The 25,000-nt window shown below is 43.1% G+C and overlaps 1 protein-coding gene across 10 annotated transcripts in view; it reads left to right on the top strand.

Annotated features, from left to right (window-relative positions):
- Positions 1-25,000, top strand: part of agap1 (ArfGAP with GTPase domain, ankyrin repeat and PH domain 1) — a 158,502-nt gene that overhangs the window by 94,028 nt on the left and 39,474 nt on the right. For 5 of the 10 annotated variants that reach the window (XM_088074724.1, XM_088074717.1, XM_088074719.1 and 2 more), the window contains 4 exons: positions 10,273-10,377; positions 16,193-16,370; positions 19,039-19,203; positions 23,113-23,262. In XM_088074724.1, coding sequence (XP_087930850.1) covers positions 10,273-10,377; positions 16,193-16,370; positions 19,039-19,203; positions 23,113-23,262 — 598 coding nt within the window. Of the gene's footprint in view, positions 1-10,272; positions 10,378-16,192; positions 16,371-19,038; positions 19,204-23,112; positions 23,275-25,000 lie in introns of all 10 variants that reach the window. The other 5 variants (XM_088074725.1, XM_088074718.1, XM_088074723.1 and 2 more) reach the window with 3 other exon arrangements.

Below are 25,000 nucleotides of genomic sequence, written 5' to 3'. Positions count from 1 at the left end.
AGCCGCTCTGTGGAGCTCCTCTGTAGAGCTCCTCTGTGGAGCTCCTCTGTAGAGCTCCTCTGTAGAGCCGCTCTGTGGAGCTCCTCTGTAGAGCCGCTCTGTGGAGCTCCTCTGTAGAGCTCCTCTGTAGACCCCCTCTGTGGAGCTCCTCTGTAGAGCTCCTCCAGGATAATGATGTGTGGATGTCACATCACAGAGGACTCCGTCAGCCTTCAGCTGGAAACCATCCCAGTCCCGTTGGACAAACCAGTCCAGCCCAGTACATCATGATGGTCCCAGTGGAACAAACCAGTTGCAACCTTCATGTAATTGTATTTGTATTTATGTATTTTTTAAACTATGATTTTGGTCTTAATTAGTTGTTTTCTGACAGTTTAGGGACAGTTGAACCAGGGACGCTGCAGGACAGTCCAAAGCTCCAGTTCGTTGTGTTTTTGGATGTTTCTTTCCGTCCTCGAGTTGAATCTCTCTTTTATTTATTTCTGTATTTATTTTTCGGTGTAGAGAGAACATCTTCAGCTTTAGAGGATCTCTGAGTCTTTAAGTCAAACTCTCTGACCCCCAACCAGCCGTCCTCCCACTGGAAATGAACGTCCCTGTACGTGTCTGTAGGACTTCAGGACAGCTCTAAACTTTGAGGACATTTCTAGGATTGTAGGGTGTTTGTAAGTTTGAAGGACATTTCTTGGATTTTAGGAAGTTTCTAGGTTTTTAGGCCATTTAAGATGTTTCTTGAATTATAGGACATTTTTAGGATTTCAGCACATTTCCAAGAGTTTAGGACATTTTCAGGACTTTAAGACGTTTATAGGATTTCAGAAAGTTTCTCAGGTTTAAAGACATTTTTAGGGTTTCAGAACTTCCAGGATCTTAAGACGTTTCTATGATTTTAGGACATTTCTGGGGACATTTCTGGGGACATTTCTAGAACGCCTCACAGCTGTAGGTCTTTATTGGACAGGGCAGAATGAAGTCAGTTGTGTTTTTGGGATGTCTCAGTCCGTCCTGGAGTTGGCAGACTCTTTTTCTGTCCGTCTAGAGGACTGGTGCCTCTTTTGGTGTCAAACAGCTTCTGAGCGGTTAATAGATCCTCAGACCTCCTCCGGGAGACGAGTTCTTCCACTGAGAGTGTGATGGTGGCAGAGGTCTGGAGGTCTAGAGACTCTGAGGTCTGGAGGTCTGGAGGCTCTGAGGTCTGGAGGTCTAGAGGTCTGTTGGTCTGTTGGTCTGTTGGTCTGGAGGTCTGTTGGTCTTGAGGCTCTGAAGTCTGGAGACTCTGAGTTCTGGAGGTCTGGAGGTCTGTTGGTCTGGAGGTCTGTTGGTCTGGAGGTCTGGAGGCTCGGGCCGCCGTCCTCCTCAGATTAGTGTCGCGGTTGTAATTGGCTCTCGCCGGGCTGCAGACGAGCGCGGGGCTGGGTGGTTTTGACAAGTGTACTCGTCCCCCCTCGGCGGCGGGCGCTTTGTAAGGAGTTAAATTGGATGGTTAATTCGGGTGTTATTTACCCTGTAATTCATTAGTTTCGCCCCGCCATTGGCAGCGGGCAGGCTGTAATTTCACGCTTCGCAATAAAAGATGTCTCATAATCTGCTTCATTTAGCAGCCAAAGAATTTAATGAAATTAACTGCGGCCCTAATTAAGACGGTGAATATTAAAGACCTGCTATCAAGGCTTTAACGAGGGTGACACGATCCGCCTTCCGCCGGATTGGAAAAATATCATTTCCCTGGGAAAGGTTGTCACCGCTCGGAGCCATTTTGGCCATGATGACATTTTTGTCATGCACACTAACCCCTGGAAATGAGGTTTTTCGGGGGGGCGGGGGACGTGTTGGAGGAGGTCTCTGCCTTTTTTTTTACTTTGAGAAATAATTAAAACAAGGAACACAGGCGTCAATCAGAGAGCATTTTTAGATTGTGCTCATTACGGCGGCGCCGGTCTCCACGGAGCGCCCGCCGCCGTTTGGCACGCGGGGGTGTCGCTCCGAGCGCGCCGGAAGTGTCCCCGCGGCCGCTTTGTTGTTTCACGCCGCGCGCGCGTTTGCTCGTGTGGACGAAAGCGAGCGGCGGTGACCTCACACACTTCCTGCCTCTCTCTGGTGGTCGGCGGCGAGCGAGGGGCGAGGCTTTTTATCCGCTAATGAATTGAGACTGCTGAAGTAAGGTTTGGATAATTGAGTTTCTAATTAATTACCCAGAACTCTTATCAGATAAATCAGCGCCTCTTCAGCCCCCCTCTTCTTCGCTGGTGTTTTATTTGATCTGGTCTGCGTCCTGCTCCCCCGGGCCTGCCCTTCGCCGTCCTTGCCTCATCAACGCCGACCTTGTCATGCAGACTGATGCTGCTGTGTGTCTGTGGCCGCGCACACGCGTGTGTGTGTGTGTGTGTGTGTGTGTGTGTGTGTGTGTGTGTGTGTGTGAGTGTGTGTGTGTGTGTGTGTGTGTGTGTGTGTGTGTGTGTGTGAGTGTGTGTGTGTGTATATTTTGAGCTGTTTTACCTCAACTTGTTTTTCGGCCCCCGTGGCGACCGTCGTCAGGTCGACGACCACATGGAGGAAAAACATCCTTTAAAGTCGAAAACACGGAGACGACACAGAGCTCCACCAAGGCTGCGGCGCCGTCACTCGTCTGCCGTAACGCAGGAACTCCAAACTAAAGACGCAGCTTCGGCGACCGAAACACGACGTGCACGGGACTCCAGAGTCACAGTCACGTCTTTAACCCTTTGAAAGCTGAATCTAAGAAATGACAGGAAACTGCCTGAAAATCAGGAAAAATGGGGAAAAAAGTATATTTATACATATATATTTAAAAAAAAAAACCTGGAAAAAGTGAAAAGCCTTTAAATGTCTGCTGTTAAAACAAGAATTATTCAAAAAATTAACCAGAAACACAAACATTACGGACCTTTTTTCTGCTTTAACCCTTGGAAGCCTGACTAATTACGTTTAATTTATCAATGAGCAACAAGAAAAAAAACAATCAAACATTTTCAAGAAATTAGTAAAAAGTACAAGAAAATTACCCGAAAATCAGTATTCAAAAATTAAAAGTTAGATGACCTTGAAAAAGTGCCTAAAAATTTGAATAATTATGTAAGATCATCATAAACATTTAATTATGGTCATCTCTTATTTTTTTGGATGTTTGTGACCTTTTCACTGATTTCTTTTTTTCAGGTCAATTCTTGTTTCTTTTTTTTTTGTTTTTTTTAGGTCCGATTTTCAGATAATTTTCTTGTGCTTTTCACAGATTTCTCATCATTTTTAAGCTTTTATTCCCAGATCATTTCATGCTTTGTTTTGGGTTTTTTTTCTTTTTTTGGGTCAAATTTCAGGTAATTTTCCGGCTTTTTTCACAGACTTGCTAACCTCGGGGTCATTTCTTATTTTGTTGCTCATGTTTTTGAATAGAATAAATCCATTTTTTTCCAGGTCTCCAAACGTTAAATGTTTCATCTTATTTCACTCTCTGCTGAGTCCCGCTGAGTTCAGTGATTTAAGAAAAAATAGCCGGGGCTGTTAAATTGAAGTTTTCGGGTTTTTTCAGGTCTTTTAAAATCAAAGCGCCGTGCAGCAGGTGACGTTCACCTGCAGCCTCTTTATCTCTTTTCTCCGCCGCCATCAGACGCCGGAGCGTTTCTCTCAGACTACACAAACACAGCGCTCTCTCCGCCGTCTGAGAGGATGATGGATGAGCCGCGGCCGCCGCTCGGGCCCCGTCAGGCGGAGATAGAGTCCGGCCGGCGTCCCGCCCTCCGCAGGGTGACACCTCTAATTTCGCCTCCCGCTCTCGGGGGACGTGCGAGAACAAAAGGTCTCCGGCCCCTCTGCAGATCAGCCGCGGTCTTTTCCGCTGATAGGGCCTCCCCCGTATCGGGCTGTCAGGGGCCCGGGGACAGTCCATTGTCCGGGGAGAATAGGGGGGTGATGGAGTGATTAGAGAGTCGATTAGTGCGTATCAATAGACTGAAGATCCAGGCTGCAGCAGGAAACCTCTGAAAAGTTCCTCCTTCACACAGTTTCTTTCTTTCTCTCTTCCTGCTGCTGCGAATCACACAATGAACGCTCCACATTTTACAGGAACTCACTGATATTTCACAACAAAACACATTTTACTACACTGTTATTTTACAGGAACTCACTGATATTTCACAACAAAACACATTTTACTACACTGTTATTTTACAGGAACTCACTGATATTTCACAACAAAACACATTTTACTACACTGTTATTTTACAGGAACTCACTGTGATATTTCACATTAAAACGGTCAAAGCGATGCGACTAGTGTCCAGTGATTTATCGTAAATGGTCAGTCAAACATTGACAGTGTATCTTTATCGCAGCATCACTTTCACAGTCCCTTATTGTGAAATGTGACAGTTGCTTCCTGTAAAGCAGTGGGTGCAGTCCCGAACATGTTTAAAGGATTTTAGGACATTTTTAAGATTTTCCAAAAATTCTCAGATTTTACTACATCTCAGAGATTTAAGACATTTCTAGGATTTGAAGAGGCTAATAAGTATCAGGACTTTTCGTGTATTTTACGACATTTCTGTGATCTGAGGACATCAGTGTCTCAGCTGCGTCCTCAGCATCAGACTCTAAGTTGATGCTGTTTTATGTCTCTGACACTTTATGGAGACTAAAAGGACAAAAACTATTCACTGAGTCCGTCTCTTTATTTTTACTGTCAGTTATAAAATGTTTGGGGGCCACCAGGGGCCCTGTCAGGGCCCAGATTTCTGTGATCCGTAGCGTGAGCATGTTTGTTGATTATTTCCAGGATTTAACAGGATGTAACTGTAATATTTCACAGTAATTTACTGTAAAAATGACACCGTAACTTTCTCCGAGAGTGATGGAACTAGAAACCGGTGATTTATTCAGTGTTCACTTTATTTTTGTCATTTTTAAGGATTTTACCTTCAAAGTTCACAAAGAGAAAGTTTCGCCGCTCGCCTGATGGCGTCCGTCCAACATTTCCGTCTCCTGACACGCGCTCTTTAATCAGAGCGCCTTCAGGTACGAACATCTTTTCACATGCGTCGTCTAACGAATGACTTCATCTCCCGGCTTCCCCCGAGCCAGCCGGCGACCTTTTCTTAAGCACCGCGCCTCGATACTTCACCGCGGCGAGGAAGTGTGTCAGCGCGGAGGGAGCGTGTCCGAGGGGCGTTTTTGGGGATCAATAAGTCGCATTTAAGACTCTCCGTGTGCCTCCTCCTTCCCGCCGCCGCTCAGACTCTTTGTTTTGTTGTTTAAAGACAAACACACGTTTGTGAATCTCGCCCTCGGACGTTTTCGGATGCCTAACAAATGACTTCATCTCTTCGCCAAACCCCCCCGAGCTAGCGACCTTTTCCAAAGCACTACCCCACAATACTTCACCGGGGCGGAGCAGTGCGTCGCCGCGGCGAGGGGAGAGTGTATCCGAGGATGTATTTATCTCCTCACATCTATTTTCCCATGTGGAGACCTTGTGAGCTGTCATGGCTGCCCCCCGCCCCCCCTCCCCAAGGTAAAATAAGAGGCGCCGCGCGTGTGTCACGGCGCCCGGGGAGCTGAATAATGAAAGATATTACCCATCAGGAGGGTTTCGACGCGGCGTTCAATTAGCCTCCCCCTCCAGCAAACTGATCGCTTGTCAGCCGCCGGATGGATGGCCAAAATTAATTTGCTGACGTCTCCCTCCCCAAATACCAGCTTCAGAGGCAGAGCGTACGAAATCCCGTCTCCGTGCAGGACTCAAGCGTCCAACATCCGTCAAAGATCCGCTGACCTCTCGCTTACTCTCCTCTTCATGTTCGAAAGTACCATTTCTTTCCGTATTTTTATCACTAAACTCAAAAAACTGCAATTTTAGGAGAGAAGAAAGCATCACACTCATGTAATGATCTTTTTTATTTCAGGTTCTGCAGTTTCATTTCTCTAGAAAATTAAAGACCAAAAGCAGATTATTATTCGTTCATGCATCACTGCGCTTTAATGCTTTTGTTTGATCAGTTTTTAGGAAATATTGAAGGAGAAATCAAACACCTGTTTCAAGATTTCAAAAACTTTGAGACTTTGAGGAACAAAAGAACAAATGACCCAAAAGTTTGGAGGAGAAAATTACCTGAAAATAGTTTTTGAAAAGAGGGAAAATGGAAAAGAAAAGTTAAAAAAAAGACTCGGCAAAGTACTTTAAAAGTGTTATAATTCTGTTTCATAATGCTCAATATGCAATTTATTGATAATTATAAATAGGTAATTTACCCAGCTTTTTTCCCGAAATATTTTCCCTTGCATTTTTTAAAGTTTTTTTAAAATTTCTTTTTTCCTTAAATATCTCCTCTAGTTTTTTCAAAATAATTTTCTAAATTTACCATTTTCTGTCTTCTTTTTCCCCGAGATATTTTTCCTAAAAAATAAAAATATTTTTTTAAGTTTGCTAATTTCATTTTCCCCCCTTTATTTCTCTTGATATTTCCATAACTTTTTAAAAATAATTTTCAGAATTTCCCAATTCCCCTTTTCCCTAGATATTTTCCCTAGCTTTAAAAAATAATAATTCTCTAAATTTCCCAATATCTTGCAATTTGTGAAGCCTTTTTTAAAAAAAAAACAAAAAAAAACTAAACTAAATTGCTGTTTACACACACACACACACACACACACACACACACACACACACACACACACACACACACACACACACACACACATACATATACACGTCTGGAAACATGTTGTCTCGCTCTCCTCTCCTCTCCTCCTCTCCTCCTCTCTCTCCTCCTCTCTCCTCCTCTCTCCTCTCCTCCCCTCTCCTCTCCTCTCTCCCTCTCTCCTCCTCTCCCCTCTCTCCTCCTCTCTCTCTCCTCTCTCCTCTCTCTCCTCCTCTCTCCTCCTCTCTCCTCTCCTCCCCTCTCCTCTCCTCTCTCCCTCTCTCCTCCTCTCTCCTCTCCTCTCCTCCTCTCTCCTCTCCCCTCCTCTCCTCTCCTCTCCTCTCCTCTCCTCCCTCTCCCTCCTCCTCTCCTCCTCCTCTCTCCTCCTCTCCCTCTCCTCTCCTCTCCTCTCCCTCTCTCCCTCTCCCTCTCCTCTCTCCTCTCCTCCTCTCTCCTCTCCTCTCCCTCTCCTCTCTCTCTCCCTCCTCTCCTCCCCTCTCCTCTCCTCTTCCTCTCCTCTCCTCTCCTCTCTCTCTCCCTCTCCTCTCCCTCTCCTTTTCCCTTTCCCTCTCCTCTCCTCTCCTCTCCTCTCCTCTTCCTCTCCTCTCCTCCCCTCTCCTCCCTCCTCTCCTCTCCTCCTCTCTCCTCTCTCCTCTCCTCTCCTCCTCTCCTCTCCTCCTCTCTCTCTCTCTCTCTCTCCTCTCTCCTCCTCTCTCCTCTCCTCTCCTCTCCTCTCCTCCTCTCTCCTCTCCTCTCCTCCTCTCTCCTCTCCTCTCCTCTCCTCTCCTCCTCTCCTCTCCTCCGTCTCCTCTCCTCTCCTCCTCCTCTCTCCTCTGTCTCCTCCCTCTCCTCCTCTCCTCTCCTCTCCTCCTCTCTCCTCTCCTCTCCTCTCCTCCCTCTGTCTCGGGCAGTAATGGATGATCAGCTGTCCTGACAGCTGCACGGCTGTCGGCAGCTTTCACTTCAGAGCAGCAGGAAGCTCGTCAACTCGTGTTTAGCGCACCGTGGGGAACCCCTGTTGTTGCAGCCACACACACACACACACACACACACACACACACAGCTCTGTTTTACTTCCTCGTGACATGAGCTGAAATTAGTGTTAATCACTGGAAACAACATTTAGCACCACGGTGCAGCTGCAGACGGAAATCTGCTCTTCAGAGCGATAATCTGCGTGTTCTCCTCCGTAACTGATCCTGCAGCGGCGCTGATCACCTGTGTGTCCCACCTCTGTGTCTCACCTGTGTGTCCCACCTCTGTGTCCCACCTCTGTGTCCCACCTCTGTGTCTCACCTCTGTGTCCCACCTCTGTGTCTCATCTCTGCGTCTCATTTCTGCGTCTCACCTCTGCGTCTCACCTCTGTGTCCCACCTCTGTGTCTCATTTCTGCGTCTCACCTCTGCGTCTCATCTCTGTGTCTCATTTCTGCGTCTCATTTCTGCGTCTCACCTCTGCGTCTCATCTCTGTGTCTCATTTCTGCGTCTCATTTCTGCGTCTCACCTCTGCGTCTCACCTCTGTGTCTCATTTCTGCGTCTCATTTCTGCGTCTCACCTCTGTGTCTCATTTCTGCGTCTCATTTCTGCGTCTCATCTCTGTGTCTCATTTCTGCGTCTCATTTCTGCGTCTCACCTCTGTGTCTCATTTCTGTGTCTCATTTCTGCGTCTCATCTCTGCGTCTCACCTCTGCGTCTCATTTCTGCGTCTCACCTCTGTGTCTCATTTCTGCGTCTCTCCTTTTGCGGTTTGACGGATGTTTCTTGCCAAGCTGCTTTTTGTTTTTATTCATTAATAATTGTTTAAAGAAACCGAAGTCGTTTCTCCTGTTTCGGAGGCTGAAATGTTTGTGCGAGGCGTCTGATTGGTTGATTATTTGGTCGTTGTTTTCTCTGACGGTTAAAAATGCAGCGTTAAAGTGTCGCTGACGCCCAGAAAAGCTTTTTTGGTTTTTTAAGGTTGGTTTCAGTCAAATCTCACTCTCTTGTCGTTGTCTTGCCGTCACTGTTTATTTATTTCGGGTGATTTCCTGTCAGTGGCGTGACCTCGTGGACTCTTCAGGACGATGTTTTGGACCCTTTACGCGCCGCCTGCATTCGCCTCCCCTCTTTGTCACTCTGAAGCGTCCCTTCCTGGCGTTATGTCACCGCCAATTACACTAAATGTGGCGGCGAGGGGTCACCCAGGGCCCGCCGCCGTCCCACCACCACCGACCGTCCTTAATGAAAGCTGAGCGGCCGGGGCGGCGAGGAGCAGGCTTCTGTCCATCAGCGGCTCTGTCCGTCTCCCCCGCCTCCCCCCCGCGCTCCGTCACGGCTGGACTCTATTAATATCCTCTGTCGGAGTGTTAATGCTGCAGAGGTCCAGTGAAGTGACACGCGTGGCAGCGCCGCTGTAATTGCTAATCAGCGGACAGTTTTATCCCCCGCCGCCGCCTCCCCCTCCCCCCCTGCCTCTCTGATCTCCCTCTTCCTCCCGTCTCCACCGCTCGCTCTCTCTCGCCTTCTCCCTGACCTTCCCGCTCTCCCTCTCTCTCTAACCTAATGAATCCGGCTCAAATGAAGTGTGGGCGGGCGCTCGGCCTAAACGGTCGGTGAGCCGCGGCTGATGTGCGTAGGAGAGAGAGAGCGTTAAAACACGAGTCACACAATTAAATAAGTGCTGATTTCTGTCCGTCCAGCTCCTTCCAGCTGCGCGTCTCTGATGCTGTTTTTTGGGGAGAGATGAACTCTTTATTTAATCCGTCTTCTGGCTGGAGGCTCGTTATCTTCGAGCCAAAGAGGCTCGACGCGATTTAGCTCCAACGAGCACAAAAAGCTGCGTCCAACAACCGAGATGTTGCAAAAAACACACATTTAGGACACGCTCAAAAGTATGTGGACGCCCCGTCTGATTAACGTTCGGCAATAAGGCAATGGGCAACGTGGCAAGAGATGTCCCGCAAATCGTAGGAAAACTGGAAAAGAAAAAACAGAGAACTGGTTTCATAAAACAGAGAGAAAAAGATAATAATAAAAATATACAAAGAAATGTCCAAAAATGATATTAATGGTTTTGTAATTTGGCCACAACTTAAGAATTTAAATGGAAATTATGACAAAATTTCACATAAATGTCTACAATGATAAAAATAAATTGTGTGTGTGTGTGTGTGTGTGTGTGTGTGTACAGACGTATATTTTTATCATTTATTTTATTTTTTATGTGATATCTCAGCTCAAGAGGGCTTTGTGAGATTGTTCTCAAATTCGGCACAAACGTCCCCTTGGACTTGAGGAGGAACCATGGATTCAATACATAACTAGTTAGAATTTGGTGGTCATAGGTCAAAGGTCACTATGAACTCGTGGCTGTATCATTCTTGTGAACGGGATATCATGAGGATACTTTGAGGGAGTTTCCTCAAATTTGGCACAAACGCCCACTTGAACTTAAGAATAAACTTTTTAAAATTTAGTGGTCAAATGTTACTGTGATCACGCCTAAACTGAGATCTTCTGTGTGTGACGCGTCCGTGTTTTCACACACGGATGTAAACTGTAACCACGGCGTGATGGCCGTCTCTCCGTCACAGAGTGATGGGAGTGAAAGAGTTAATTAACCGTGTGGTTTCCTGTCCGCAGGGCATGCTGCTGAAGAGGAGCGGCAAGTCCCTCAACAAGGAGTGGAAGAAGAAGTACGTGACGCTGTGTGACAACGGACTGCTGACCTACCACCCGAGTCTGCATGTAAGAGACACACACACACACACACACACACACACACACACACACACACACACACACACACACACACACACAGAGTCATTACAAACCCTCTCTGATTGCTTATTAGACTCCAGCGCTCTGCCAGCCTGCACTGACCTCCATCTATCTGCTGCTCTTCATCTCCCTCCAGAGTGTGTGTGTGTGTGTGTGTGTTTCCAGACACAACACACACACACACACACACACACACAGTGTTGATGGCTTGTGTATTAATTAGGACTCGTCATCTGTTTGCCCACGTCGGCGTTGATGATGTGAATATCAGCTGTAATGTCTCTGCTAATTGCCCCGGCTCTCTGCCCTGTTGGCACAATATCCTGCCCCGACGCCGCTTTATTATCTCACACACACACACACACACACACACACACACACACACCGTTTTTGGTCCTCTCCCCGTCCTCTGCCTCGCATCGGTGTAACAAGCGTCACATTCGACAGGTTTTCTCCTCATAGCTTTTTTGTCATGAACGACTGTTTTTCACATTAAATTATATTTATTTTGTGTCTTTTTTCATCTTAGTTTATTTGGGTTTTTTTTTCCTTAAAGATAAAATCTCGAGGGAAATTATTTTGCAGCAGCTGCAGCACAAATCATCAATTGGTGAATTGAGATTTAAAATGTCAAGTTGAAAACATTTTGGTCGTCATTCTGGTGTCAGTGCTTAGCCTGCTGTGGGTGGCCCAGATGAAGCTTTTTGAATTTAATTTTATTTTTTTATTTGATTTTAAAAATCAATTGTTATAATAATAATAATAATAATAATAATTATTATTATTATTATTATTATCATGAACGCAAATTTGTAGCTATAATCTTGACATCCTAAAGCTCTTAATTTTTTTTATTTATTTTTTTTCTCAATACTGAACCTTGGAAAGAAGATTTTGGGGTCCAACCTTCAACAATTGAATTTGAGCAACTATAATATTTATTTATTGATTTAATCTTATTTATATATTTTCATTCTGAAACCTACATTTTCCTTTTCTGAAATTTTTTTAACTTTTTGAGTTGGATTTGTGAACATAAAAACTGGAAATTTGACATTTTAATTTTAAAGAGGAAAATTCAGAAACAGTTGAGTTCTCAAAATGAAATATTTCATTCTGAAGTTTGCAGTTGCTGTTAAAATGGAAATATTTTTATCTCTCCATAGCTTCCATAGAAACGTGTGGCTGAGACGATTATTTTTATCATCTTTTAATCTGCCGTTTTTTCTCTTAACTGATCAGTTGTTTCGTCCATAAAATGTGAGAAAAAAGTGCAAATCGTTTGTTTTGACTCATGAACAGTTAAAAAAAAGACTTTTCTTTCACTTCAAAGAAAAGCAGAAAATTCTGCCGTTAAAGACGCAGAAACCAGCGCTCGTTTGGTAAACGTGTTCCTGTCCATCAACGAATCAATCAATCAGCTTCAGAAGCGATAAATCACCGATAACGGCGTGGAGAGGGTTAACCCCCGAGGCTCGGAGCGTGCGGCCCGCGGGGTCGTGGGTTCGATTCCCTCTGGAGAGCAAAGCGCGCACGTCCATCAGCGATTAGAGCAGCTGATGCAGTAAATTAGTGTTCAAACTCATCACTTAACACATCAACGCACACTCGTGAACAAACACACACTCGTGAACAAACACACACACACACACACACACACACACACACACACCCTCCAGCCCCAAAAAGAGCTTTTTTTTTTTTTTTTTTACATCTGCAGCTCGAGCGTCAATTAGCGTGTTTGCGGAGGCTAATCGAATGAAACTCAATCAGCGCCGCTAATTGCCCGACTATGTGCAAAGAAATCACATTAATGCCGCTAATTAAGTGGATGGCAGGAAGACGCCACCTAATTGGCAGGAAAAGTCTCGTCCAAAGTGGAGAAGAAGAAGAAGAAGACGGAGCCAAAAACACGAGAGGCGACACTCTCATTCATCAGCCGCGTTTTTAGTTTTTTCTTTTTTTTTCGGGTCCATCTGTGTGTCAAAGACTTCGTCCAACACGTGACCTCCTGTAGCCCCGCCCCCCCGCAGGTCAGCACCACAGATCAGTTTAAAGATCATTTAATGATTGATTAGCTGTCTGTTAACTTTTTATTTTATAATTATGATATTTGTGCCAAAACAAAACAAACTCAACGTCCAGTATTCATTTTCTTCCTCTGAAAAACTGAACGTGATCAAATAAAAAATAGAAAAATCATTTCAAATAATTTTTAATGCTGTGACATTTTTAAAAAGTTCGAATAAAAAAAAATATAAAGGAATATTAAAAATAATTGGGAATATTAAGAAAAAACCTAAAAGATTAAACTGCATTTCACTGTCTTCATCAGGAAAATCAGGTTTCCTCCGAAGATTTTAAAAAAGAAAAACACGAATAAAAGTGAAAAAAACAAGGAATGAGCTTTTTTGGTGCACGGCAAGAAACATAAATATAGAATAGAAATAATGATAATAATGGAATAAAAAAATAATATTTAAAATAATGAAGGATCACAAAATATTGTTTAAAAATCATTACATTTAAAATCAGACTCTGCTTTATTTCCGAGTAGATTCACAATCAACGATTAAGATCAAGATTATGAACCAAAAACATCAAAATAGAAAAACAAAAAAACAGAACAAAGAGGCCGTTTTAAAATGAAAAAAATTAACAGAATAAATAAAACAGTGATAAAAAAAATAAGGTACATTGAGAATATTAACAAAATATCGTAAAGAATAAAATAAATGATTATACAAAATTCTCTTAAAAATGGTCACAAAATGTTGATTTTTATTAAATTTGATTTAAATGTTTTGACACATTTACATATCAGTCACAATAGCACAGTCACTCTACATTTATATATTCCTGTTTACATTTACATTAAATTTTACTCACTTTGCAGTGATCGTCTAATGCGTTTTATTTGAATAAAATTTGAAATATATTATACTTTATATTTTATCTCTGTAATTTTTGCGCTTGTGTCAAATAGAATATCTCTAGAAATATAAATGACCTTAATAAACGAGGGATTGATCATGTTGGACTGCATCGCTCTGAGCTCAGTGGAATAATTCAATAAACAGAATAAGCTGGTTTAAATCTCGACTCTGAACTCTGATTTCTGACTGTTTGTTTGCATCTTTTATCCATTTTTACGCCTCCGTCACCTTCATCACTTCCTGTTTAATGTTTCCTGTCTGACCGCCGAGCCTCCTCTTCTTCTCCTCCTTTATCTCCCGCCGTCTCTTCCTCCATCGATCGTTTTTTTTCTTTGGCCGTGCGCTCGCTCTTTATGGATCCACGTTTCCCTCGACATCAGCAGTATTCAGCTCTGTTCGTGTCGCATTTTTCACTCTGACGCCGCCGCCGCCGTTTATGCATCCATTTATACAGACACACATTTACATACACACTCACTCACACACACACACACACACACACACACACACACACACACACCACCTGCTGTCGGTGTGTTTGGTCGATACACACATCCGTCCTGGACGTCGCTGCGCGGCGTGGACGATCAGGCCGATGATGAAAGCTCCTCGATGCAAATGGAGACTCAATTACCTCGGTCAATCTGTCGGAGGGGAGTGTGTGTGTGTGTGTGTGTGTGTGTGTGTGTGTGTGTGTGTGTGGAGGGGTATACCCAGCGGGCCCCTGGCTCGAGGGCTCTCCGGTGGCTTGTTAAGACGCCGTCGAGAGCACTTGGCTTTGAATTGGCCTTTTGTCAGCCGAGCTGCCAGAGGGAGGCGGGACACACTCACAGAGAGTGTGTGTGTGTGTGTGTGTGTGTGTGTGTGTGTGTGTGTGTTCCATCTTTGTGAGGACCAATTAGAGTCCTGGAGCTGCAGAGTGGGGACATGTTGTCCGGTCCTCGCTCCTTTTTGGTTTAAAGTTGTGTTAATGCTCGAACGACTGAACAGCTGTTCGTGAAACTGCGTTTGTGGGAAATGAAGTCGATTTTATGATCTTTACACTGAAAACTGTTTAATCTTCTGTGGAGACGCTCACCGCCATGACTCAGGTCTCATACCGAACCCTGATCCGAACCTTAGACCTGAACCGAGAAGTGAGGACCACAAGACGTCTCACTTCTCAGAAAAGTCCTCACTTTCTAAAATATCCATACTTTCTAAAACAGCTCTTCGAAAGTAGTCCCCACTTTCTGTAAAGATCGGTATTTTCTAAAATTGTCCTCAGTCTTAAAAAAAATGTCCTTACTTTCCAAAAATCTCTTCACTTTCTTAAAAGATGCTGTTTGAAATGTTCTCATTTTTTTTTAAAATGTCCCCACTTCCTAAAGTCACTGACGTCACTTTCTGTAAAAGCTGTCCCTCTCTCAAAGTCCTCACTTTCCAAAACATTTTCTCACTGTCTTTGTAAAATCATTACTTTCCAAAAAATATCTCCACTTTCTTTAATTGTCCCAACTTTCTAAGAAGACCTACATTTTTCAAAAATGTCCTCATTTTCCAAAAATATTGACTTTTTCAAAAAAATGTCTACTTTCCAAAAACGTCCTCACTTTCTAAAGATGTCCTCACTTTCTGAAAACATCCTTTCTCTCTAAAGATGTCCAAAGTGTCTTTATTCTGCGTCGGTGTCCTCTGTCCTGTCTAAAGCGTCCTGGTCCTCACAAAGACAGCAGTACAGTCGTGGTTTTGAATGCGGCTCGGCGGGCGGCGTGAGCTTTGTGTGTCCTCGTCTCCTTCATGTTGAAGAGGAGGCCGGCCCACAATGCCCTGGTCCTCTCGGGTCACCGCTGACACTCCACCCGGCGCAGAGGGGGAGCGGGGGACGGATTTAACAAGCGCCTCTCGTCGGTCATTAACACCTCTACTTGTGTTTTCATTCGCTCCTCTGATCCGGAGGAGAGCTCATCGTCGGGGGGCGTTTGTGGCGTCCTGCGGCGTTTCGGTCCCGTTTCGGGGGAGCTGGTGGACGGGCGCAGCCAATCAGAGCCGGCGTGGTCGGCCACTTCAGCGCCGCTTTGAGGGATTAATGCGGATTTGTTTCAGTTGTATAATTTTGGGATTTAGCTGCTTTATTATCTGGAGTTAATCCCCATGATCTTTATGTTCTTTGTTAGTTTCACCAATTTATGTCAAACGCATTAAGTGATGTAATACAGATTCAGCGCTTTCACCGGTCGATCAAGAGTTAAATCATTTTCCTATTGTTTCCAAATTTTGTTGTGAAATATATCAGATCATGCAGACTGTCCTCTGATTAGTCAACAGTTGCTTCCACCGTCATTTTCTATTATCTTTGTGCTTTAAAAATGTCTTAAATGGATGAAAAACCACCTGAAACATTTCAGTTAACTCGTGTTTATGGTCACATTTCCGTACTGATGCCTCACCCTTTACAAAGATGTCCCCAGTTTACAAAAATGTCTCAACACTCTTAAAATATCCTCATTTTCTACACTTGTTGGCACTTTTAAAAACAGTCCTAACCATCCAAAACGTCTTTGCTTTTCAAAAATGCCAACTTTCCATAAATATCTTCACTTTCCAGAGTGATCCTCACTTTTTAAAATTGTCGCTTTTTAAGACAGAATTCACTTTTCCAAAATGTCCCCCATTTCCTAAAGACATCCTTAAATTCCAAAAACGTCCACACTGTCCAAAGATGTCCTCACTTTCCAAAAATGTCTTTGCTTTCTAAAAACATCCACACTTTCCAAAAATGTCATCACTTTCCAAAAAATCTACATTTTTCTTTCAACCTTCACCTGTTTTTGAGATGTTTGACAAACAACTTCCTTTTGTCTTAGGACTACATGCAGAATGTCCACGGGAAGGAGATCGACCTGCTGAGGACCACGGTGAAGGTGCCGGGGAAGAGGCCGCCTCGCGCCGTGTCCACCTGCGCCGCCGTGCCGAGTCCCAAAACCAACGGCCTAACGAAGGACATGAGCAGCCTGCAGCTGGGACAGGCTCCAGGTGAGAGAGGTCGGTTTCGCTCAACGTCAGCAGTGAACTTTGATATAGATAAATTCATCCTCAGGGTCAAAAACATCAAATTTGCAAAACGAGTTAAATTTGGGGCAGATGGACAAATAATACTGAAGCTACAACAACTTTCTGTTTCGTGGCGATCAATGCATCACCATGGCAACAGCATTTGATGTTAACTCACAAATTCCACAATATGCCATCATCGGGATCTGAAGGCCACGCTGACCAAAACTGAGCTGGATGTGGTCTTTAGTATACAACATGTCATTTCCTGTTGCCAGCAGGTGGCGCTAAAACAAGAAGTCATTTTTTTGTTAGTAGATGTCATGACACTCGGACTCTCATCATGAATGCGAAATTTTAGGCAGACTGGACGATTTACGCTTAAGTTACAACAATTTCCTGTTCAATGGCGAAACTTGCAAAAATAGCCGTGACACCAAAGCAACACTGTTTGTCGAAAAACTCTCAGTTTTCAGCAGGAAGCATTATGGGGGTCTCAAGGCTTTTTCAGGTAAAATCTGTCGGAGGAGTTTTTCAAAGTAAAACACCTGCAAAAAATAAATTAGTATAAGAAAATTACCTGAAAAGTATTTTTAAAAAAAAAATTTAAAAAGAAATTTTTAAAAGCTTTTTAAAAATGTTTTTTTGGGGTCTAATTTCTTGAACGTTTTTAGCAAGCTGCGGTTTTCCTCTTTTGCCATCATTTAGGAAAAATCTCAGGTGGTTGCTCAGGATTCAAAGGTTTAAATATTAGTGAAAGTCGTTTGAGAGCAGAAGAAGAAAAGTGACGCAGCTTTGTTGATCCCTGAAGTGCGGCGTCACGTTCAGGGGGCGACGGCGAGGAATTAGCAGCAGTTGACACCGACACGACTACATTTATTTTTTAATCAGCACTAATTGCTGCTCTTGATGCTTTATCACAAACGCAGGCATGTTTCGTCCTTTGTTGAATATTCAAAGAAAAGAAAAAGAAAAAAAAACAGCCTTGAAACTCACAAAACGCTCCTCTGCACCTGAAGGAGGACGTCGTAAAAAACAAAAGGTGCGGAGAAAACGAGCGCTCCTGCGTGTCACGTACACACACACACACACACATAAAAGCAGCTCTTATGAGGCGGTTAAATCAAACACACACCGAGCTTCACACACACGGGGATCCAGGAGGCCCGAGCTAATAGCATGAATATTCAGTGAGCCGTACTCCATGTACTAATTATTGTCATGAATATTAATGCAATCAGAGTCGTGGCTCCACTCAGCCAGCGCCGAGAAATGAGCTGTAATGAGAGAGCGGGGGGGGGGCACCCGGCTGTTGGACCACGCAGCCTCTCTCTAACTCAAGGGTTTGATTTAAGCAGCCAGCTTGTAAGAGGCTGCCTTTTATGTGCAGCTCTGTGTGTGTGTGTGTGTGTGTGTGTGTGTGTGTGTGTGTGTGTGTGTGTGTTACATGGCTGCAGTATTCTGGAGGTATTCAAGGTGGAAACTTTACATGGGAATCATCGGGGATAACGTGTGAATAAATAGTCGATTTTTTTCGTCAGGCTGTTTTTGTCTCATGCACATAGAAACAAATCCTTTACGATTATAAAATCATAAACAACTTTAATAAAAATGGAAAAATAAACCGTTGAGTTGATCTGAAAGAAATTTACATTGTTTTAAACAAAACATTCCCTGTGACCCCCCCTCCAAAAGACAAATAATTAATTATTAATAATGATAATATAACAACAATAATAATAACAGTAATACTACAATAACTACAATTATTCCAGATTAAAAAAATGTAAATAAATATTCCAGTTTTTCTATGTATTTTTTTCTTAAAATATATTCATCGTTAAAAACATTGATTTTACTTTTTTTTTAATTAAAAAAAAAAATTAATATAAAACTCAGAAATCCCAAGCTTTACTTCCATTGACAATTTCTGAAAGTTTACCAAAAATTTACCGAAAATGTTCTAAAAAATCTACCAAATATTGAGCAGAAATTAACCAGAAATATTCTGAAAATTAAACAAAATTCACCTAAAATTAACCAGATAGGTTCTTAAATTTATCAAGAAATATTCTAAAAACTAACCAGAAATGTTCTGAAAATTTACAAGAAATGTTATTTAAAAAATTCCCAGACATTCATATTTTGAATTTATTTCCAGAAATTAACCAGAGATATTCTAAAAATGTATCAGTAATTAACCAGAAACATTTTGAAATTAACCGTAAATATTATGAAAATTAATTATCATTATTCTGAAAATGTATAAAACCTATTCTGAAAATATCCCAGAAATTTAGCAGAAATGTTCTAAAACTCAGTCAGACATTAATCAGAAATACTACCAGAAAAAATTACTAGAAATTTTATTTAAAAATGTTAAGAATAAAAGATTTCCCAATAATTATCCAGAAGTAAACTAGAAATGTTTTGTGAATTGTCCAGCAATATTTTGAAAATGTATAAGAACTCTTTTTTTTTTTTTTTAAATGTCCCAGAAATCAAGCAGAAACGTTCTTAAAATTAATCAGAAAAGAACTGGAAATATTCAAAAAACATACCAGAAATATTCTAACAATTTACTAGAAATATTTTGAAAATTTACTGAAAATATTCTGAAAATGTAGTTCAAAGCATTAAAGGTGGCGTCCTCCCTCAGGTTCGGTGACCAGCAGCTCGTCGGTGTCTCAGATGGCGAGCGGCGTCAGCTTGGTGTCCTTCAACAGCCGCGGTCTGGAGGGGATGCACCAGCGCTCCTACTCCGTGTCCAGCGCCGACCAATGGACCGACGCCACCGTCATCGCCAACTCTGGAGTCAGCACAGGTAAAAAGAAAAATTTAAAAAACTTTAACGTTTGCTTTTGGTCCTAATACAGAAAAAAAGTCATTAATAAATGAAAAAGTTCATGTTTCACAACAAAAAAAGGTCCACTCACGCAGCTCCACTGCAGGGCTTCAGAGGGCCCCAGTGCGCAGCTCCGCAGGGGAGCCTATCATTTGTCTCCCATTGATCCTCCTGTCAGACCTCTAAAGCTGCTGTAACTGTGTGTCAGGCTAATGGCCACCGAGTGTGTGTGACTCATTAACTGCCAGTGTTACCTTACAAACACACACACACACACACACACACACACACACACACAGCGAGACGCTAAGACTGACAGCTGTCAGGCCGTGTGTGTGTGTTGCAGTGACGATAAGCCTGACTGACAGCTCTGCCGTCAGTGTGTTGCCCCGCAGCGCTCCTCAAATAACGTTTAAAGCTGTGAAATGCTCTCAGTGGGCTCCCAGGGGCCCCACCCACCCACACACACACACACACACACACACACACACACACACACACACACACACATACACACACACACACACACACACACACACATACACATAAAGAGCTCTGCATTTAAGGGAAGGAGGAGCCCAGATTTTATCTCGAGGTGAATTCTGGCGACGTCTTGATGACACGATCGATATTCTGTTTACACATTTTAACCGTTTGAAACCTGGACACCGGTTCTTTTTTGTGTTGCGTTCAGACACGTTTTACGAGCTTTACGAGCGCCTGAAAACTGAGCAAACTGGTCTGATTTCTTTTGAAGACATGGGGGACAGGGAAATGACCTACAATGTCCCCCAAATCGCAAAAAAAAAAAAAATTAATTATAAAAGAAAGGGTGGATTATTTGGAAATAGTAAAAAAAAAAAGTCTCAAAAACTATATTTATAAAATCTAAATAATCAATTTAAATATGAAAAAACATATTTTTATAGTATATATTTTTAGCACTTTTTCTGAGTCATTGTCTTCTTCTTTTTCGGCTCTTTTGTGCTTATTTTCAGGGAATTGTCTAACTTTTGTATTCATTATTTTGCTCATTTGTCGTGATTTCTCTTCTCTTAAAAAAAAAATCTACTTCACATGTATTTTGTTGAAAATAATTGCCACAAAAACTTGGTATTTAAAGGATAAAAATTCTAAAAATAATGAATATTTGAATATTTAAAAACAGAAACTTAATGAAAGTAGAAAATAATATTAATGTTTAATATTTTTTAAAGCTTGATTTTGAAAAATGCGTTTTGTTAATTTAAAAAATAAATAATCTGTGAAAGAAAAAAAGATTATTTTATGCTCACAGCAATATGATTGTAAATATTTGAGACTGCACAAAAAATAATAATGTATAAAAATCAATTATTGACATATCCCAGGCTGTGATAAAAAAAAAATCTGCTTAGCAGAAGTAAATTTATTTTTCCCCACAATGACAAAAACCTGCATTTAAAGGATTAAAATTAAATCAAATAATGAATATTTGATATTTCTGAATAGGACTGATGTTGCATAAAAAATAAACTCAATGAAAATAGAAAATCGTGTTCAGTTGTAATATTTTTGAAAGCTGGAGTTTGAAAAGCGTGTGAACTTTGCGGAGGAGAAAGTGAAGCGGGAGGAGGAAGAGGTCTGGAGGAGGAGAAGGGGGTCTGGAGGACGAGGTCTGGAGGAGGAGCAGGGGGTCTGGAGGAGGAGGGGGTCTGCAGGAGGAGGTCTGGAGGAGGGGGTCTGCAGGAGGGGGTCAGGAGGAGGAGGTCTGGAGGAGGAGGGGGTCTGGAGAGGAGGTCTGGAGCAGGAGGAGATGGGTAGGAGGAGGTCTGTTGGAGGAGGAGGTCTAGAGGAGGTGTGGAGGAGGAGGTGTGGAGGAGGAGGTCTAGAGGAGGAGGTGTGGAGGAGGAGGTCAAGAAGAGGAGGTGTGTAGGAGGAGGTCTGGAGGAGGTCTGGAGGAGGAGGTCTAGAGGAGGAGGTCTGGAGGAGGAGGAGGAGGTCTAGAGGAGGAGGTGTGGAAGAGGAGGTCTGTTGGAGGAGGAGGTCTGGAGGAGGTGTGGAGGAGGAGGTCTAGAGGAGGAGGTGTGGAGGAGGAGGTTTAGAGGAGGAGGTGTGTAGGAGGAGGTCTGTTGGAGGAGGAGGTCTGGAGGAGGAGGTCTAGAGGAGGAGGTGTGGAGGAGGAGGTCTGTTGGAGGAGGAGGTCTGGAGGAGGTGTGGAGGAGGAGGTCTAGAGGAGGAGGTCTGGAGGAGGAGGTGTGTAGGAGGAGGAGTAGAGGAGGAGGTCTGGAGGAGGAGGTGTGGAGGAGGAGGTCTAGAGGAGGAGGTCTGTTGGAGGAGGAGGTCTGGAGGAGGAGGAGGTCTGGAGGAGGTGTGTAGGAGGAGGTCTGGAGGAGGAGGTCTGGAGGAGGAGGAGGTCTGGAGGAGGTGTGTAGGAGGAGGTCTGTTGGAGGAGGAGGTCTGGAGGAGGTGTGGAGGAGGAGGTCTGTTGGAGGAGGAGGTCTGTTGGAGGAGGAGGTGTGGAGGTGGGGGCTGACGTGGATGGAGGCGGCGTGCAGATGGAGGGCCGTTAATCCTCGGCGGTTAATTGCACTCTCGGGGACGGCGTCTTGTCAGCAGAGATAAGTTGTCACATTTTCCACTTGAGCTGAGACTAAACGATTGTAAAATAAGTTATGGCGTCCTTGGGGCTGTCTGCGCTCGCCGGCCGACCAGCCGCCTCCGTATATACGTGTGTGTGTGTGTGTGTGTGTGTGTGTGTGTGTGTGTGTGTGTGTGTGTGTGTGTTTTGTGTTTGCACACACACTAACACACCGCGCTCGTGTCAGAGTCGCCGCCGCGCCGTGATATTGATGGAAGCTGAATGTTATTTTATTCTGCCGCTAGTCACGGCTGTCAGCGGCCGCCGTGAAGAGTGGAGGCCGGAGAGAGAGACCGCGCTCCCTCCTCCCATAGGCTCGCTCGCCCTCAGGACCCGCACGTCCACGCCAACAGCCGATCCATCGCCGCCGTCAGCTCGGATCCTGACTCCGACTGTCGCCGGCACGTTTGCAGATTTCCTCCAATACTTTGTTATTGTTTATATTTTATTGAATTTTTCCCGTAAACAGTGCGTCCCGTGGTCATCGACTCAACATAAAACTGTAAATGATAATTTATAAAAATAGAAGAAATACGAAGAAAAACACACAAACAAAGAAAAATCAGTGAATAGAAGAACGACAGAAAGCAAATCTGTTTTCCTCCGACCGAACGCAGCTGTTTCCATGAGCCTGCTCCGCGTTCGCCGTTTCCCTCGATCTTTATTCAAACACGGCAAAAAAAACAGCACGAAGATTTCAGATCATGACGGATATTTCATACTTCCAAATGTTTATGTACTGCAGAATATATCGTATACTCGCATACATAAAAACACTTCCAGATGTTTATATACTCACCTAATCCTGCATCAACATCCTGTATAAATACACGTGAAAACTTCCAGCAATCTGTACTTTTACACATTTCCAAATATCAGTATCTTTATGTAATCCTAATTCTCTGCATACTTGTGTCCAAATATTTGTATTTTATGTACTTCCAACTATCTACATACTTAAGTACTTCCAAATATTTGTATTTTTATGTACCTCCTACTATCTACATACTTAAGTACTTCCAAATATTTGTATTTTTATGTACTTCCAACTATCTACATATTGAAATACTTCAAATATTGGCATATTTATGTGTTTCCATGTACTTCCAAATATTGTTGTATATACTCTGAAGGATTTTGAATACTGTGTTGAATACTGTGATATATTTGGGGTTTTTTTGTCATATTTGCTCGCTGTGTCAGTTTTGTGAAGTACCAACAGAAGAATTTTAACTCTTGACGTCCGTCCTTCGTGCGTCCGTCTGCAGACACCGGCCTGGGAGACTCGGTCTGCTCCAGTCCCAGTATCTCCAGTACCACCAGTCCCAAGATGGAGCCGCCGCCGTCGCCGCACGCCAACCGCAAGAAGCACCGGAGGAAGAAGAGCACCAGCAACTTCAAAGCCGACGGCCTCTCTGGTACTGCGGAAGGTAACGCCATCTCCCCTCCCCCCGCCTCACACTCTCCCCGCCCCGGTCCCACGGCCAAATCCTCCCCCGGAAACAAGGCTGAGAAACACAGACGTCACAGCAACACAAATACTTTCAAGTATCTTATATACTTCAAGATGTTTCCCAATATCATATACTTTATACTGCCCCCAAATATCTACAGAATTTACTTCATGCTTCATAATTTATGCACTTACTTCCAAATGCACTTCCAAATATTTCCGAACATCTGTGTACTTGTACACCTCCAAATACTTGTACAATGAACTCTCTCTCAAAACTCTTTAGGATATCAATATTATTTTAAACTTCCAAATTCTTCTAACTATATACACATACAATTCAAAATATTTCCAAGTACTTCTATGGTTAGATACCTCCCAGCGTGTTAGAATGTACTTTTAAATGCTTCCAAAATATGTGTCTAATTATATATTCCCAAATATTGGTATAGTTTTACAACTCCAAATACTTTCAAATATCTACCGACTTGTAAAATTCCAAATATATGTCTGCTTGTATACTTCCAAATACTTTCAAACGTCTATTTACAAGTTTCCTTCAAAATACATCAAAATTTTCACCTATTTATCTATATAATAAATATCTAGTGTATTTCAAAATACTTCAAAAGTATTTTCTACACGCATACCTCCAAACACTTCCGAATATTATCTGCTTGCAATCCTCAAAATACTTCCATATTTCTATTAACTTGTGTGCTTCCAAATACTTACTTCCAGATATGATCTACTTCCATACCTCCAAATACTTCCAAATTTCAACCTACTTTATAGTTTGCTGTTGCTATTGTACAATGAGAGTATAGTACTTCCAAACAGGTGTGTACACACATAAACTGTCCGAAACAGTAAATCCAGACGCCAGACTTCCCAGTTTGGCCAGTCTGCAGCTGATCTGGGACCAGGGTTGGGAGAGGCAGTCATGTGATCGTGTGAGACTCCGGACCTCGTGCTGTGAGGGACGGATCTCTTCATCCCGTCATTCTGTCAGCCCTTCATCTCTTCATCCTGTCGTCTTCTTCTTCTGTCTCTGCTGTCAATCAGTTTGTAACATAACCTTCGCCGTTTGTGCCACGCTGGGATCCGTTTCCACCAGTAAACCCAGTGTAAACCACACTGCGGGTGGTTTTATCGTATTTTAGATCTTTAGAGGGAGCAGACAGGAAGTCCACGCTTCCTAAAAATAGTACTGAAGTAAGCCTAACGTGTTTTTGTTGAAATCTAAAGAAAAAACAAATAATTAAGCATTTTGTATGACTATATACTTATACTTTATACTTTACTCGCTCATTTTTTTAAAACAAGTTTGTTGTTTTTGTGTCCATTTTGTAGCTAAAAAAAGTTTTGAAGATGTGGTGGCGTGTTGTGTCTACTTTTGAAAATGTTTGGCCCCCGAACAGTGTTTGGCCCCGGAAGAGTGCTGTTGAATAGCCCTGCTTTGGGGCTATTATTTGTTGACCTTGGCCTTTATTTGCCCATAAGAAGTGTTTGTGCTGGAGGCATTATGTTTTGGGGTTGTCTGTCCGTGCGTCCCATTCTCCTGTACACTATATCTCATGAATGCGTGAAGATAATTTTGTCAAGTTTGGCACAAACCTCCACTTGGACTCAGTGATTGACTCATTAGATTTCTGTGGTCATAGGTGAAAGGTCAAGGTCGCTGTAACATCACGTTCGTCTCA

This window comes from Plectropomus leopardus, chromosome 24 (genome assembly GCF_026936395.1).
Source record: "Plectropomus leopardus strain MGB_pleo_1.0 chromosome 24, ASM2693639v1, whole genome shotgun sequence".
NCBI classification, from domain to species: Eukaryota; Metazoa; Chordata; class Actinopteri; order Perciformes; family Serranidae; genus Plectropomus; species Plectropomus leopardus.
Note: the sequence above shows the minus strand (reverse complement) of the source record. Positions and strands in the feature narration are given on the sequence as shown.